General features: G+C 38.8%; 2 protein-coding genes across 5 annotated transcripts in view; one reads left to right on the forward strand and one right to left on the reverse strand.

Annotated features, from left to right (window-relative positions):
- The window catches only part of LOC133450424 (ceramide transfer protein-like), a 34,286-nt gene extending 22,916 nt beyond the window's left edge, over positions 1-11,370 (forward strand). For 2 of the 4 annotated variants that reach the window (XM_061729045.1, XM_061729046.1), the window contains exons 8-18: positions 3,331-3,423; positions 3,585-3,671; positions 3,965-4,057; positions 4,414-4,506; positions 6,621-6,716; positions 7,040-7,172; positions 7,272-7,342; positions 7,463-7,591; positions 8,884-9,013; positions 9,269-9,404; positions 9,560-11,370. In XM_061729045.1, the coding sequence (XP_061585029.1) occupies positions 3,331-3,423; positions 3,585-3,671; positions 3,965-4,057; positions 4,414-4,506; positions 6,621-6,716; positions 7,040-7,172; positions 7,272-7,342; positions 7,463-7,591; positions 8,884-9,013; positions 9,269-9,396 (1,053 nt within the window). In that variant the 3' untranslated portion in view covers positions 9,397-9,404; positions 9,560-11,370. The remainder of the gene's footprint in view (positions 1-3,330; positions 3,424-3,584; positions 3,672-3,964; positions 4,058-4,413; positions 4,507-6,620; positions 6,717-7,039; positions 7,173-7,271; positions 7,343-7,462; positions 7,592-8,883; positions 9,014-9,268; positions 9,405-9,559) is intronic. The other 2 variants (XM_061729047.1, XM_061729048.1) reach the window with 1 other exon arrangement.
- Positions 11,089-16,754, reverse strand: part of pip5k1bb (phosphatidylinositol-4-phosphate 5-kinase, type I, beta b) — a 59,555-nt gene continuing 53,889 nt past the window's right edge. Inside the window, exons 14-15 of the mRNA XM_061729049.1 lie at positions 12,782-12,905; positions 11,089-12,693 (exon numbers count right to left, since the gene is read on the reverse strand). Coding sequence (XP_061585033.1) covers positions 12,691-12,693; positions 12,782-12,905 — 127 coding nt within the window. The 3' untranslated portion in view covers positions 11,089-12,690. The remainder of the gene's footprint in view (positions 12,694-12,781; positions 12,906-16,754) is intronic.

The raw sequence follows: 16,754 nt of genomic DNA on the forward strand, positions 1-16,754 counted from the left end.
TTCATTTCATTTTCATTTCTTCTTCCGTAGCCATGTTTTGAAATCTGTGCACATTGTTTTATATTATTTTCTTCTATTCCTTGCGGCTGTTCCCTTCAGGGGTCACCACAGTGTATCATCCATCTCCATTTAACCACATTCTCTGCATCCTCTTCTCTCACAACACCTGACTCCATGTCCTCTTTCACAACATCCATAAATCTCATCCATGCTGGCAGTTCTAACCTCATAATCCTGCTTCAGATATGTTTATTATCCTCCTCTGTACATGTCCAAACCATCTCAGTCTGGCTCACCCTCTGATTTTCTCTGCCAAACATCTCACATGTGCCATCCCTCTGATTTACTCAGTCCTGATCCTATCCATCCTCTTCACTCCCAAACAGAACCTCAACATTGTAACCTCTGCTGCTTCCAACTCTTCTTCAGTGCCCCAGATTCTAAACCATACCATCTTTCATTCTTACTGATACTGTCATCAAATAACACCCCTGAAACATTTCTCCAACTGTTCCAATCTGCTTTCACATGCTTCCTCACCTCTTTTCAGCTTTTTTCATTGTTCTGGACTCCACCATTCTCATCTCTGCTCCTTGCAGCCTCACCTTTCCACTTGGGTTCCTCTCATTCACACACATATTCCGTCATGCTGCGGCTAATCTTAATTCTTCTTTCTAGGGAATAGTTTTGTGTTGTCCTTAACAAAAAAAAAACGCAAGCATGTACCTGGCAAAGACGTCATCTTGAATTAAGTGTGTATTGTTCTAAAATCATATTGACATTTTCTGCATTAATGCTGCCATCACAGTAGTGAAAATTACTTTTGCCAAGGCAAGTAATACATCCCACACCATCACAGACACCGGCTTTGGAATTGTTAACAGTTGGAATGTTCTAAAATCAATGGGGGTCTGAAATACAGGAGTTTCTTTCCTCCCAAAAGAGGGTAAGAACTCGGGCCGCCTAACCGTGATCAAAGTCGAAGTCAGTCAGTTCTTTATTGTTAATTTTTCAACATGCTCTGGACATACAGAAAAATCGAAAAAATGTTCTCTCTCTCTCTCTCTCTCTCTCTCTCTCTCTCTGAACCACGGTGTAAACCAACTGTAGAAAGATTTTAAAAGAATATAAAGGATAAAAATACAAGTACAGATTTTCAAATTTACAAAAAAATAAATATAATAACACTGACTTACCAAATGAAATAATAAATATTTGTTGTTGTATTTTGAGAGTCTTTTTTGTGTGTTTGTGATGAGGAACAGTCTTTATAAAGTGGCATTCTTGTAAAAATGTCTGGTGCTTATTGGTTTCCAGTTCGGAGAGAGAAGACAGAGTGTGTTAGAGCCAATTTTGTATTGTGTTGTGCTCCCCATGTAATAACTTGTGTGGGTATGTGAATTGTTGTAGTGCCATTTCTGCACAGTAGGTGGTATATGAGTTTGGGGGAATAGTTTTCAAAGAGGTGAGGCTAATCACGGGCAGGTGTGCTGGTTGCCGGTGAGCACACAGTTTTTTGATCGTCTTAACTTTGGCCTCGCATTGTTGCAGTTTTGGTCTTACAACTTTACTGGTTTCATGCAAGTTATAGCCTTTTTAAGTGCATGTAGTTCGCTGTGTATATAAAGGAGCTCGTATGTACAAATACCCTTTTTGAGCCTCACAGAGGATGTTTATGGACAATCATTCATTCAGCTGACATGCTGCCCAAGGAGACGCGTCATCTGTTACCGGTAAAACAGAGAGTACTAGAGTTAGAGAGAAGGGCACTGCTCCAGGAGGGGTGGGGAGGTTCAATGTTCAGAGCCATCCAGAGCTGGAGGGGCCAGGGGAGTGAATTCAGCTTCCTGAAGGTTTGGGGGAGGAAGCTGTTCATCAGTCTGGTGATGCTGCCTCGGAGGCTCCGGTACCGTCTCCCAGAAGGGTGGAGAGTCCATGTGATGGGTGGGTGGGGTCGCACACACTTCTGGATCCTTTGCGGATGAGGCGGGTGTTGTAGATGTCCATGAGGGAGGGGAGTGACATGCCAATGATTTTCCCTGCTGTGTTTTACTATGCGTTGCTGATGCATGATGCGTATATCCACTTAGTCAAAGTCCATCAAAGATTCCTCTGGGCTCGAGTTTCAATGACGCATCTGAAAGTTGGTGTTTGACAAAGGTTTTCCAAATGAGTCACTTGGCCATGTGGTCCTATCAACAATTAATGCATGATAGTTCAGAAGTGCCATCTGAAGGATCACTAATGTTCAGCTGCTCACACTCTTGCTCTTCATTGAGTTCTTCACTCGCTGTTTTTTCTCCATATTCCATTTTTAATTGTTGAATTGTAGTATGCATTACAGAGAGAGAAATATGAAACTCTTCTGTAGTTAATTTTCAGAAAATTAATTTTTAAAACATTTGTTTGCATGCTGGATCACCCACATCTTTGTACCTCAAAGGTGTTTTTTGGGGACACTGATATTATTCAAAATCACAATTCCTCTGGAAGGAATTTTATTCTGCTTTTCTGCCTTTGCAATATAATTTTTCTGTGTTCAAAATATTTTCCTTCTAAAAGCAATGCTCCATTGTTATACATTAAGATCTAAAATTTTAAATGCAGGCTTTTGGTTCCCTTCAGACCATGATTCAACAGAATCAAACATGCCCTGCTTGTTAAGTTTTATCCAGATTTATTCTGTTTTTGGGCTGAGACCTTGGGAGATGCTCCTGTCTTTCACTTGTATAGGTACAGTTAAAAGGTAAAAGCTATATATTAGATACCATATAATGATTTATGATGCTAATTACACTAATTATTCTGGAGCAGCTTGTTTTAGTTAATGGGAGGAATAGGACATCTTTTTCCTTTCCGTCCGAAACTGAACTTAATGCAAGAAACGGAAAAGAGAAGCATTTTGGATTCATACTGTTAACAGTGAAATACACGTTTTAAGCAAATGAAAGAATCATCTGTGCGTTTTGTTTTCTGCTCCGTCAGAGCTTTTTTATGGCATTGGATTTGACATATTTTACATCAAACACTTCCTGCACTTTCTTTATTAGCAATAGATGAGAAAAACGGTCCTGGCATTAGTGGGGAAACTAAGCCCTTATTTGAGTGTATACCAGTAGTTTGCTGTCAGTTCTATTTTAAAACCTGTTTGAATGTGAAAACGGCTAAATGATAGTGGTTTGCAGACGTATGAGACGTGTCATCCTGGTTTTCATCACCTTTTGTGTTTTTATCTTTAATCTGAGGAACTGAGGTGGTTTCATGACAATGAGCCACAATGTGAGAGAGCTACACTAACCACACTACATTATTCCTTGTGTTTACGTGCAGGAGCTGGAGAAGAGGAGGCGGGTCGAGGATGCCTACAAGTCTGCTCTTAATGAACTGAAGAAGAAGTCACACTATGGAGGCCCAGACTACGAGGCACGATGAAATGATGAATTAAATATATATGAAATTGCCATATAAATGACAGCATAAGGCTTTTCGACTTTGTACCAACTCTTTTTGTCAAGCTGGACGTTGGTCAAGGCTGTTGTCATTGGATGCCAACGGTTCTGACGACACTTTTTGCCTCTTCACAGGAGGGGCCCAATAGTTTAATCAATGAAGATGAATTCTTTGACGCTGTAGAAGCTGCACTGGACCGACAAGACAAGATTGAAGAGCAGGTGACATTAAGATCTAGACTTGGTGTTTTACATTATAAAGCTCTCTTGAACCCGAGTTGCATTGTATGAAAGAGTTACATGTTGGAGTCTCTTGGTTGCTTCATCTGCTGATTCTGTTTACCCTAATCCAAAAACAAGGCAAAGCAAAGAAAAGAAGCTTGTGTGTTTCTGATGTCTTTGTGTGCTTTTTTTTTTTTTTTTTTTTTTTTTTTTTTACTGTGTAAAAAAAACATACACATGATATTTCAAACTCGAATTTCCTCTCTTTTCTAAACTTATGCTGCATCCCTCAGAGCCAGTCGGAGAAGGTCAGGATACCACGCCTAGTTCCAGTTTCTCCTACTGATGCTTTTTCCACCATTGGTACACATCGATTTGCCAACAAGGTAAGCAGCACATTTGCTTTAATCTTTTAACTACACTCTTAGCTTCCATCCTGCTTTGTTCTAAGTCATTACCACAAGTTACCACAGGTTGCTGCGCCTTCTTTTGACATATTTGGGTTAAGTCTTCCTCGTCACCAGCGTGACCGGTCTATACATTCTGCAACTTCTTAGTTTCACATGTAGCCATGCCTCACTTTGATCTGTTCATGAAGGAAATCAGCCTTCACTCAGTGCAGGATTTTTATTTTGAGTGGTTACATTGCATCTTCACATGCTCCTTTTGGGATTGTGTTTTCTGATCTGCTGCGGTGGTGCTTCTTTCTCTTTTGTTCTTTATTATGTTCTCTTTCAACCAGCTCTCTGCTGGACATCCCCGTAGCTATTCTTCTTCCCTGTCTTCCGTTGAGCTAGTCAGCGCTTCAGATGACATTCACAGATTCAGCTCTCAGGTACTGTACTTGGTCAAGAACACTTTTAGGATGATGCACGTGCTTGTCGTTCTAGTTAGAGATGGCAATACATTGTCCTAACCCTAGCTACTCACCAAGGGTTTCACAAACTTTTCAGTGACCATAGAAATGTTTTGCAGTAAACATTTGTACCAAGGGCCAGAGTATTTTGCATGTGAATAAAAGTGCCTTTTAAATTCCTGAAGTGAACAGGTTTTTCTCGTCAAGTGCTGTCATTATACCTACAGTCATGTATAAAAAAGAAATGCATCTAATTTTACTTTGTTACACACAAACAAAAAAATGTATTGGGCTATTTCCAGATGTTCAAAAATATTTCAATTTGTTATTTCTCAATGCACCCTATAATTCAAAGGTTTGATCAATCAGGACCAAAAACAAATCTGGTTATTTACAATTTTAAAATATGGATTAAAAACAACCTCAGATGAAAGACGCATGACATATTACAGTGTCCTTATTAATTTGACATAAATTAAGCAAAAATACAGACGCAGCGTATGAAATCTAAATTCATCCTGTGATTCCTCATCTTGTAGACATTTAGCAGCAATAACGTTAAGTTATTGATGTCCGTGTGACGTTATTTGTCTCTGATATTCTAGTGGAGGAATGTTGGCACACTCTTCTTTACAGTGTGACTTGAGTACATTGTGATTTGTGGGTGTTTGTTTATTCACAGCCCGAAGTTCAGTTCAGTTGGATTGAGGTCAAGGTTTTGACAGGGTCATTGGAGCACTTTGATTCTTTTTTCTTTTTTTTTTCTCCAGTCATTTTGATCCAGATTTGTTGATGTGCTTAGGATCATTGTCCTGACGCATGACCAAATTTAAATCTTGCCTGTTTCACAGATGGCCTCTTATGATTTGATAAAACTGGAATAAACAGGAGTGCAGGGTTGACTCAATTACTACAAGGTTTCCAGGTCCTGGTGGCTGCAGAACAACCACTCTCAAATGGTCACCCATCTATCTACCTCTGTTTCTCACATGGTATAGGGGTTTCATGCCCATAGGCTGTGTTTAGACCTAGAAGAAGTTAGTGGTAGTTGCAGTGTCTGTTCTGAAAAATTGTCTTACAACCCTTTTTCTAGATAATTAATTGCTGATGTCTTGTCCTCTCCATTGAGTGTTAAACGCCCCTGAATGCTCCAGATTAGCAGCCCCTGGTTGCACCTTTCCCTCTCTGCCGTTCCGAATCTAAGGTCTTTTTAGGAAAGCTCTTTGAAACCTGAACCTTTTCTAGAAAACCTAAAGCTGTCTACACAAAAAAAAAATAGAACCATGAAATAAAAAAACATTTTAAAAAGTTATGTCTTCACCTTTTATAGCAAATTACTACATTTCCATTTGTTTTTCAATATAAAATGATAATTGTACAGTTTGTGTGTCTTGGAGCACACTTGTAAGTTAAAAGCACACATGTTGCAACTGCTTATCAATGTGTTCTTAACTTGAACCACTTTTGCATTTTGCATTGCATTAGTTTTTGTTAAATAATCTCACAGTATGATGTTGACTGTGCTCTTGCTCATCTGAGGTTGAATTTGCTTAAGACCTGGAGAGATCTAGACCTGATGGGTAAAACCTGTGGAACGAAAGTGGATGTACTTTCTTTTTTGCATGGCTTTAGGAAATGTTGTCATGCTGCATGTCTAAAATTTTATGAAACATCTTAATTTCCTTTCTTTCTTCATGTCACGGTTCTTCTTTCACAACAATGAACACGTATTTATCCAGACTGGATTTGAGCTGTATGAGTAAAGCATTTTTGGTATGTTAAAAATCACCTTCAGGCAGGATCAGATATCTGATTTTTATTTGGCTACTGCTCAGCAGCTCATGTATTTGCTTAAAGAATTCCTCAAGGACCAAGACGGAAATTGTGTCTGTTTGCCTTCCATGAAGTTATAAAACGTCTGCAGTACAATGTAAACACAGGTGCCAGGTATGATGAATACTTTAGACTAAAAATGATTAAGCTTAAGCTAAGGATTCCTAAATAATGTTAAAGTGTGCCACGGTTCATGTCATGTCCTCATCTATACTAAAAGACTGTCTAACATGAATTTAATTGATATTTCTCTCTCTCAGGTGGAAGAAATGGTGCAGAATCATATGACGTATTCTCTTCAGGACGTGGGCGGAGATGCTAACTGGCAGCTGGTAATAGAAGAAGGAGAGATGAAGGTAAGATGACATCTTATGAATCATTTCCCTCGCTTCCTTGCTGTGAATATTTAAATCCCTTTTAAAAGAATCCTGTGATACTTATATGATAATTGATTAATCAAAAGTGTGGCAAATTAATATCATAGAGGCGATGGACCAAATCAAATATATACCGTATTCATGTCAAAGGGAACGTATCTTTTCAAATCTAGCTCATCTACAATATTGAGTAATCAAGTGAAAGTTGGCATAACCTTTAATATATATATATATTTTTTTTAACTGGTATCATTAGTATGCCCACAGTGCTCATTTGTTCTACCTTTTTCTTTATGCAACAGGTTTATAGGAGAGAGGTGGAGGAGAACGGTATTGTACTGGATCCTCTCAAAGCTACTCATGCTGTAAAAGGGGTTACGGGACATGAGGTCTGTCAATATTTCTGGGACACAGCTGTCCGGATGGACTGGGAAAGTAAGTTCACCTTTTCCTAAGACACTATCATAGTACTGCTGTTTGACCTGCTTTCTTGCAATGTCATGACTTAACTGAAATCAACCTCGAATTCCTCAGCCACCATTGAAAATTTCAACCTTGTGGAAACCCTCTCTGATAATGCCGTCATTGTTTACCAGACACACAAGGTAGATGTCGTTCATTGCATGTATAGATTTTGCTGAAACATGTTGCACATTTGATCACTAAGTATTCTGCAGCCAATTTGACTGTCAGCTAAATTGTCATTGATTGATTTGTTATTTTAGAGAGTGTGGCCTGCTTCTCAGAGGGACGTACTCTATCTGTCGGCCATCAGGAAGATTCTAGCAACAAATGAAAATGATCCTGACACGTGGCTGGTGTGCAACTTCTCTGTGGACCACGACAGCGCTCCTGTAAGGTTAACCAGCAGAAGCACATGTTGTCCTTTGGCAACCTTGAACCGGTCAACAATTTTAGCTGCTTAGGAACATATTTTCCTTGTAAATGAAAAGCAGAATCCATTTTCAAAGAGTTTAAATATTTGATTGGAAATGGAACCAATACAACATTTCCTACTTTATGTGGGTTAATATGTAATGTTAGAATATTTTGCCAAAAACTGATTAAAATGCTTTGTGCAAAAGGGATTAAGTGATTTGGAGTTAAAACATTTGCAAATCTTGGTTCTGTTGACATTTTATCCAGTGTTGTAATTGTTTAAAACCAGGTTGTATTAAGTTTAGATTTATAGAGTCCTTTACCAATTCAAGATTTATTTTTGTGTTTTTTCTTTGTGATGTGTGGGTTCGGTGCGTTTGGGTGATTTTGAAGCTGCAGCCTTTAGAGTAGTGTTTGTGTGGACAGAAACCAATGTCAGCATGTGGGTGTGATGACTACAGGGATGTCACAGTCAGCTTGAATCCCTGTCTCTGTGTCTGTTTGGCTCGTTGTCTCAGTATCACACATACCAGCTAAATCTCAGTGTCCTACAGTTTAAAATATGCCTGACTAGAATCCAGAGAGATTATTGAGCTGATGAGGAATTCTCATTCATGTATACTAAAATCTATCTCAACAATGCACGTACCTTACAGTTAGTTTTTGACAACAAGTCTCAACTAAGGACATATGTAAGGTATTGCAATCACACTGTTCTGTATTTAAGGAAATGGAGTCCAATGAAAACCAAAATCTTAAGGGTTTTTGACAATAAAGCATAAATTGGCCAAGTTTATGCTTTACTGCAAATGAGTACAATTGTTAACATTTTCTTCCACATGTATGTGTCTATAATCACTGAGTACAAATCTAACAAGTTGGAAGTTGATTGTTAACACAACTCTATTTTTTATCATTATAAAAGTACTAATATTTAATAAGTAATTTATTATTCATCTTTTCCCATTTTACAATACTGAGTGAGATAATGAGCCACAGAATTAGTTACTATGTTCTTTGGTCAATTTTTATTTTACACAAATCTTTATTCATTCATGTTGATGTTTTTTTTTATGTATAAAGTACATATATATTTGATTCATTGCAGTTTGTCGACACATGTATTGATTAGAAAACATTTTTATGGACAAATCTAAGACGAAATAGTTATAGAGCTGCTGACCTTAACAGCTCTGTCTGTTCAGTTACAGAGATCCTTGGAAGCTTGGGTGGTGTTTTAATTTATCCTTCTGTTTCATTTTTTTAGCCCACAAACCGGTGTGTTCGTGCCAAAATCAACGTTGCTATGATCTGTCAAACACTGGTTAGCCCACCAGAGGGCGATAAAGAGATCAGCAGAGACAATATCCTCTGTAAGATCACATATGTTGCCAATGGTAAGTGCCTCTCCAGCTCATCTGGTTATGATGTCAGGATTTGTACCTCAGATATTTTTGTAGAATTAACTGCGGATCTGACAGAAAGAGAAATGTGCATCTAGAATAGAAAGTATCTCAACAACAGAGCAGCCTCTTGAGGATCCCGCACACTGTTAACTGTGGAATAACGCTCTGTGGTTTAAGATTAAAAGCTTTTAGTCATAAATCAGAAGGAAGTAACGTTTGTAATAATGATCTTCTGTGTGGCTGTAGTGAACCCCGGAGGCTGGGCTCCAGCTTCAGTCCTCAGAGCCGTGGCCAAGAGAGAGTATCCCAAGTTCCTCAAACGCTTCACCTCCTACGTTCAGGAAAAAACTGCTGGGAAGGCCATCCTCTTCTGAACACAGAGGTAACCAGGGACCGAAACACATTGTTTCCAACTTGTAGAGCTGCTGATGTTTCAGAAAGAACATTAAATGTGCTGTTAACGTTATTTTCAGTTTTGTTTTTTTTTTTGTTTTTTTTTTTCCATTTTTGGTACATTTACCTTCCTCCATGTTTCAGGCTTTCACCCTGGAGAGACTGTGTTGCTCACCATTGAACAGCCTCTTGATGGTCTAATGATCCTCCCACCTCTCATTTATGATCCACTTCAAACATCTACAAGCAGGATTTGATACCATCAGGACCAGCTGCCTGCTAGAAAATGAGACTGTCTTACAGCTTTAATGCAGAAATAGTTATCATCCCAGCAACAATTTAATGGCCTGGTACCATGTAATCAAGAAAGAAAGTATATTTTATGTAAATTCAAGAGTTCTGAAGGAGTTTCTGATATGTAATCTATCATTCGCCTTTTTCTTTTGGAAATTGTTTTGTACATTTCTTATGATTGCGTAATTCTTTACTTTCTTTGGGAGAGGTTGTTCTTTAATCACTAGTGTTAACAGCTACTTGTTTTGCTGCTGGTAAAGTAACTACCATGAGAGAGGAGCGTAGATATTCCCTGTAACAGCACCATCTCCTCTCCATTGCCTTCTCATGTCTCTCTTGTGAGAACTTTTTACAGTTTGATGGGGGGTCAGAGCCGAAAGCTTTGAAATCTTTATATTTCTAGATTGTTATATAATAGCTTTCAGAGAGCACCATGGACACAATGTATTGTACAAAGAAAACAGAAAGTTTTCAGTTAGTTTACCTGTGTGGGAAATGTGAATTGACTGTTAAACGCTTGAATTCGATAACGACAATGGGCTGAGGAAACGGAAGATGAGAATTTGCTAAATATTTCTTGTTGGGCCATATTTTGGACACACTTTAACAGATAACATAGTTAACTGAGGTAAGTTGTGGTCACTGTGTATCTGTCTTTAAGCTTTAGACATTTGCCAGAGTTTCAGCCGGATATGTCCAAAAGACCAGCAATAGCATCTAATTTGAAGATTTCTCTATTTCATTGGGAGATGATTAAATACACTAGGTTCACCATAGTTTTTGCGCATTTTCAGCTCTGTCTGAGGCACCAAAATAATTTTATTGGTTTAGCGTGCCATGTTTGCAAATGAGTTCTGTCTTTGTCCAGAACGAGGTGAAGTCGTTGCATGTCGAGAGAAATGTCATCTACACCAGGTCTTCGAGGGCCCCTGCCCTGCACCTTTAAAATGTTGGATCCCTGCTACAGCAGGCCTGATTCAGATGAACGTATCAGCGTGTCATCCAGGTCTGCAAGAGAATGATCCCTTCATTTGAAATGGCATAGAAAGACTTGCAGAGCATCGGCCCTGGAGGACGTGAACCGGGGAACGCTTATCTCCACCCTACGTTCTCAGACGCGTATGCATTACATTTCACGTGCCACACTACAGAACAGTGGCCTCCTGCCCTTTGACTGATAAACTACCCCCAGAATGCCTTAGACACCAGGATGAACCTTAGAAGTCCTGGACTTCTCTACTTTACAGCCACCAGATGTGCATTTATCCACACTGAAGTGAAGCTGGGGGGTGGGAGGGGTTGGTCAACATTTCACACCATCTTAGACTGTTTTGTTTTGTTTTTTTTTGTTTTTTTTAACCATCAGCGATTGGAAGAATAGATTTGCATGAGTGGGGGGAAAAAAACAAAAAAAAAACAATCACCATCAGATGTCCAGTCTAAGAGGTCAGAGGTTTGGAAGGTTCTGGATCACTGTTGTGCTGATAACAAGCTAGATTACGAGTACTGTCAGCGGAAGAATGCAGATATGCGTTTTTAATTGTTTTTGTCAGTAATTACACATTTTGTATATTTCTAAGTTGTACATCAGAAGTGTTATTATTTGCACTAAATGTAATGCGATTTGATAATGTTCTGTAAATTAAAATTATTACACAACACGGCTGCAAAAGTGTACTGTTTTACTCATTTGTCTATGTAAAGTTGGGAAACGAGGACCGACAATCAACTTTAAGACTTTATTTATAGGAGGCTGTTCTATATGTATAAATATGCATTGTCTTTACATTCAGTGATTAAAGGTTTTCTTCAGCAAATGGTGAAATATTGAGATTTACATAATAAATTATGTCAACAAATATGTGATGGTAGAGTTGAACATGTATAGTTGGATGTGATCTTGATCTCGAGGTATCGGACAGCATTAAATGTAGGATGCATGTCTCATAACGTCTTGAAGAGGACACAATCAGAATGAAAGAAAATCCTGAGTAAAAATGTCTTCAGTTATGACGCAAACCACACAAAACTAGTAGTTTCACATCAAAACTTCTACAGTCTTCCTTCATTGTCTCTACATGTATCAATGACAAATAGGTGTGCATTTGTACAGGGGAGAAGATAAAAAGTGCATGTTCACGCAGCCAAATCTGTACTTCTGTCAGGTAGTCCACCCATCTAAGCAACGTCTTCACGAAAAATATTTTACAGTAATCATAACCAATGTCAAAAGTGCCTTTTTTCTCTTATTTAATCGAGAGCAAGCGCATCCTCCGTCTGCTCTGTGCTTCATCCAAGATCCAGTAAAAGTCTCCTCTTGCTTGGCCTTACAGCCGGAGCGTCGGGATCCTTTCAGGCAGCGGAAATAGCCGCCGAGTCTAAAACAAAACGTTGGCCACATCACAGTCCGTTTGGCCTTGGTAGCTTCAAAGTCAGGTCTGTTCGTGTTGGTCTCTTACTCCACCCGCGCTGGCTCTTGCTACAAGCTGGCGTGTCCTTTTTGTTTGACAAAGTTGCGTCTCTCCCCGTCAGGGACAGAGATGATGACACCGCTGACCTCTGTAAACATTTCTCATCAGCAGCTGAAGCAGTTGTACATTTTTCGTGTCTTTCTGAGCTTCAGAAAACAACATTTACAGAAATGTATTGCGTATCTCGACACTCTTTGTGTTGATATATGAATAGGAAATGCTTCAAACTTGTACACCATGAAAACAGTATACATGTATAAATAAAACCTAAATGGCACTGCTTTGATGCATGCTCTTAATAAAGCAACACTCAGTTCAGCACGGGGCGGTATATGTCACGTGTTTCCTGCCCCGGCGACTTGGTCAAAGTTTTGTTTTATTTGACACAGGTGGAAACATGTATCTAGCAGCACTGAAAGTGACGTCAAACACCAGACTGGCACGTCCAGAGGAGTGCGGTGATTGTCTCATGCGTGGTGGGAGGACATGAAGGATGTAAAGCTTCACTTCTCACTGTTGAAAGAAGAGGATGACTGTTAGAAAAAAAAAAGGAATGCATGACAAAGAGTAAACAAACATACAAAAAAAAAAAGGTTCTCACCAGATAGACATCAAGAACTGATCCATCATCTCGGTCTATGTCCACGTCCATGGTGCTCTGCTCTGAGGTGAGGCAGATGGCGCTGTCCTCCAGGGTGAACGTAGACCTGGATGCAGCATCATCTCTGAAACAAGTCAACACATTCACACGTGTACTTGTAGACAGTACTCGAGTTGTAAAAATAAACCAGGGGGGATGGTGGATTTTATCATATGGGGACAGATCATTTGTGCCGATTACAAATGATATAATATATTACAAATAATAGCAGTGACCAAAACACCTGCAGAAATACTGCAGGAATGACATAGCAGCAGTTAAATGCAGCCTTCTGTAAGCTTTAAATATCCACTGGGCTTACATCAAATACATCAAAACACAACAATAAAAAACAGTTTTCTGAACTTATCAATATGACTCTGTCCTTCACAGGATAAGTAAAATGGATCACTGCAAAAACTCAAAATCTTAACAAGAATATTTGTCTCATTTCTAGTTAAAATGTCTCATTTTAGTAAAAAAAAATCTCATTACACTTAAAACAAGACTCATCACTGGGAAAAAAAACAATTTCCACCTGTTTCAAGTAGATTTTCACTTGAAATAAGTAGAAACATCTGCCAGTGGAACAAGATTTCTTTGCTTGTAATAAGAAGATAAATCTTGTCCCACTGGCAGATTGTCCTACTTATTTCAAGTGAAAGTTTACTTGAAACAGGTGAAAATTGTCAAATAAGTTATTTTTCTGGTGTTATTTTTCTGGTGATGACTCTAAATGTTGAAATAGCAGTAAAACCACATTCATTGATGAAATGACATAAGGGATGGAAAGGGGGGATGGCAGTTTTACAGGGGGGATGATTTGGACCGTTTTTATTTCAGGGGGGATGCCATCCCCCCTCATCCCCCCTCAACTCCAGTACTGCTTGTAGACAGCTGGAGACTTTATTGTCTGAGTCTAAAGCAGCTGCTGTATATAAACTGCCTGAATCTAACAAACAATACGCTCTGTAGAAACAAATCACACACTATTGCAGCAACTTTGACATCAAAGAGAGGACGGGAAACCCATCCAGTCCTACAGCGGCTGTCTCATGTAAAACGTGCTGCAGTACCTTTCCAATATTTGGGATTAAAGAAGACAAAGCACCAATATATAGATGAACAGGGAGTGAAAAATGTCTTGACCCTTTCAGACTCAAGCGGAGGGGTTTAAACTGTCCACTAAAATGTTTTATTTCTTAACCTCTGACAAACTAGAAAACAGAATAAGGACCACTTGAAGGGTTAAATCTTCTGCTTGTATTTTTCATCACTGATGTGCTAATAAAGAAAAAAATGACAAAAGTTTGAATGTCTTGGAAATGCTGATGCTGCTTGAAATGGAAAAATGCACTAATGTTGCCTCAGGTTCAAATGGATTACACAAACCTATACGTATCACCAAGCTGTAGTTCCTGGAAATGATTTGAGTGGGGTAGGCATGGGACGATATGAAAATTTCATATCACGATATTAGTGGACAAAAATATCACGATTACGATATTATCACGATATTAGCGCGTCGCTTATAAAATTCTTAAAATGCAAGGAAAAACACTAACCGTGGATCCACTGGTTCCTTCAGAACATTTATTCTCAAATCATTCTCAACACAGTGACACTTGAGGTAGAGAACAAATAGTGTACTGTAAATGTTATGCATTACAAAGTGTAAACTATAGTACCGGTACTTATTTGAACTTTCTTTTTTTGTAAGAAAATACTTCCCTGAGAGTCGAAAGAAATAAGTGACAAATAGAAATAAAGTGACAAAGTAGAGCCAAATGCACACTGATTGTATTACTCTCTGAAACTTTAACAGTGGCTGGTTGCCTGCTACTTAGTACGGCTCTCTGGAAAAATAATAAAATAAAGGCACTGCTCTGTAGTATACAAAACAAAAGCTGCATGGCCAACACAAAGATTGAGTGAAAATAAAGTGCCACAGTAGTCAAATGCACACGGATTGTACTACTCTCTGAAAAAATATTAAATAAATAATAATAATAATAAATAATATTAATAAAATACATGAAAAAAATAACACTGGCTTCTACCTGGCTGGTAGCCTTGTGTGACCAAAAAAAAAAAAAAAAAAAAAATTGGCGATAATTACAGTACCCCACGATAACGTTATCGCGGCCGTTTTTTATCGCGATATACGATAATATCGTATATCGCCCCATGCCTAGAGTGGGGTTGGGTAGGACTACGGGGGACCTTGGCTAAAAGTATAAAACTGGCAGCATATACATTAATTGCAGTTTCCCACCATCGGGACACAGACTGCAGTGTTGTTCAATGTTTTCTTTGACAGATCTGCATCAACCACTAGAGGTCAACAAGAGAGCGGCCGTCTTTCTACTGACATCAGCTGACTGATGAACTCAGGAATGTGTCATTACTCTTAAGTTGTCTGTTTTATGAAGTATAATGAGTGACTTCTTTCTCCATATAAAAACAATTCCAGGTATACGGTTGTAAATTTGAGTTGTCCAAAGAAATGGCTAGATAAAAGAGGAATAAAGGTAAACAACAGCTCTATGTGGCCTAACACACCTGACACATCTGCTGTAACAGAGCGACCAGCTGCCAGACTGGGATTATTGTTGGTGATATGTAGTCTGTGCTGCACCGCCTGTCCTCCTTTGTCACAGCTTTTGTGTGGGACAATGGCACCGAGTAAAACTGTGTCAAAGCTGCGGTTTAAATATTTACGATAACAGTTGAGAGAACAATGTCAGGGCAGCAGCAGGTGACCGGTGACAGGGACAAGACTGCTGGAGTGACACAATGGAGCCTCAGCGTTACCGAGCCTGCCGCTGCTGGACAGGAGGAACTTTTTCTTAAAAAAGAAAGCGAAGGAAAATAAGAAATTTAAAGGAAGTTCCTTATGATAATGTCTAAGGCTAGAGGGTGAGGTGAGAAAAAGTTTGTTGAGGGTATAATAAAACCTGTTAATTTTAAACTTTCTGCTGTACTTTTAACCTGACAATTCAATTTGAAATGATGCAAGACATAATTCATGTTATAATGTATATAGGCAGAGGTGGACAGAGTACTCGATCCCAGTACTTGAGTAAGAGTACAAATACTAGTGGTCAAAATTTACTCCGTTACAAGTAAAAGTAGCTCAGTCAAAATATTACTCGAGTAAGAGTAGAAAAGTACTTGCTTTTAAAGGTACTTAAGTATCCAAAAGTAAATGCTTTTAAATTTACTTTAAGTAAAAGTAAGAGTAAGAGTAAATTTCTTATTTTCCACATCAGTAAATTACTATATTTTTTCTAAATTAATTTAAGGATCTTTTAATTTGTTTCTGAGAATTCGATGTTGAGTTGTTGAAAGCAGAGAGGTAGTTCTGCTTCGGCAGACACAATAAACATTTGAAAATAAATGTCTGTGGAAAGAGCAGACCTGAAAGTAACGAGTACTTTTCAGCCTTCCTAGAAATTTACTCGAGTAAAAGTAAAAATATTTGTCTTGGAAATGTATTCAAGTAAGAGTAATAAGTACCAAAGAAATCTAATACTCAAGTAAAGTACAAATCCTCTGGATATGTACTTAAGTACAGTACTCAAGTAAATTTACTCCGTTACTGTCCACCACTGAATATAGGTCTGGAAAGATTAGGTGACACTGAAGCTTTTAAGGAACTGTACTGTCAGTACTACGTTCTGGGTTTCCTCTTCGCTGTCAAAACACTGTTTTGTTGACCTCACCATCCATATATTGTGTAGGCTTAGTCAGCTGCTCCATGACGCACGTCACTGATAAGCCCATGTCATGTCACAGAGCGGGTGACACCGGCTGGGGAGTGTCTGCCTTCGGGCGTGACGCCACGTTGTTCGGAGTAACCTTGTGTGATGTCTTTAAGGTTGACGTGAGTTTCAATGTAATATAGGAGCAGAGGTGGGTAGTAACGAGTTAC

Source organism: Cololabis saira, chromosome 9 (genome assembly GCF_033807715.1).
Source record: "Cololabis saira isolate AMF1-May2022 chromosome 9, fColSai1.1, whole genome shotgun sequence".
NCBI lineage: Eukaryota > Metazoa > Chordata > Actinopteri > Beloniformes > Belonidae > Cololabis > Cololabis saira.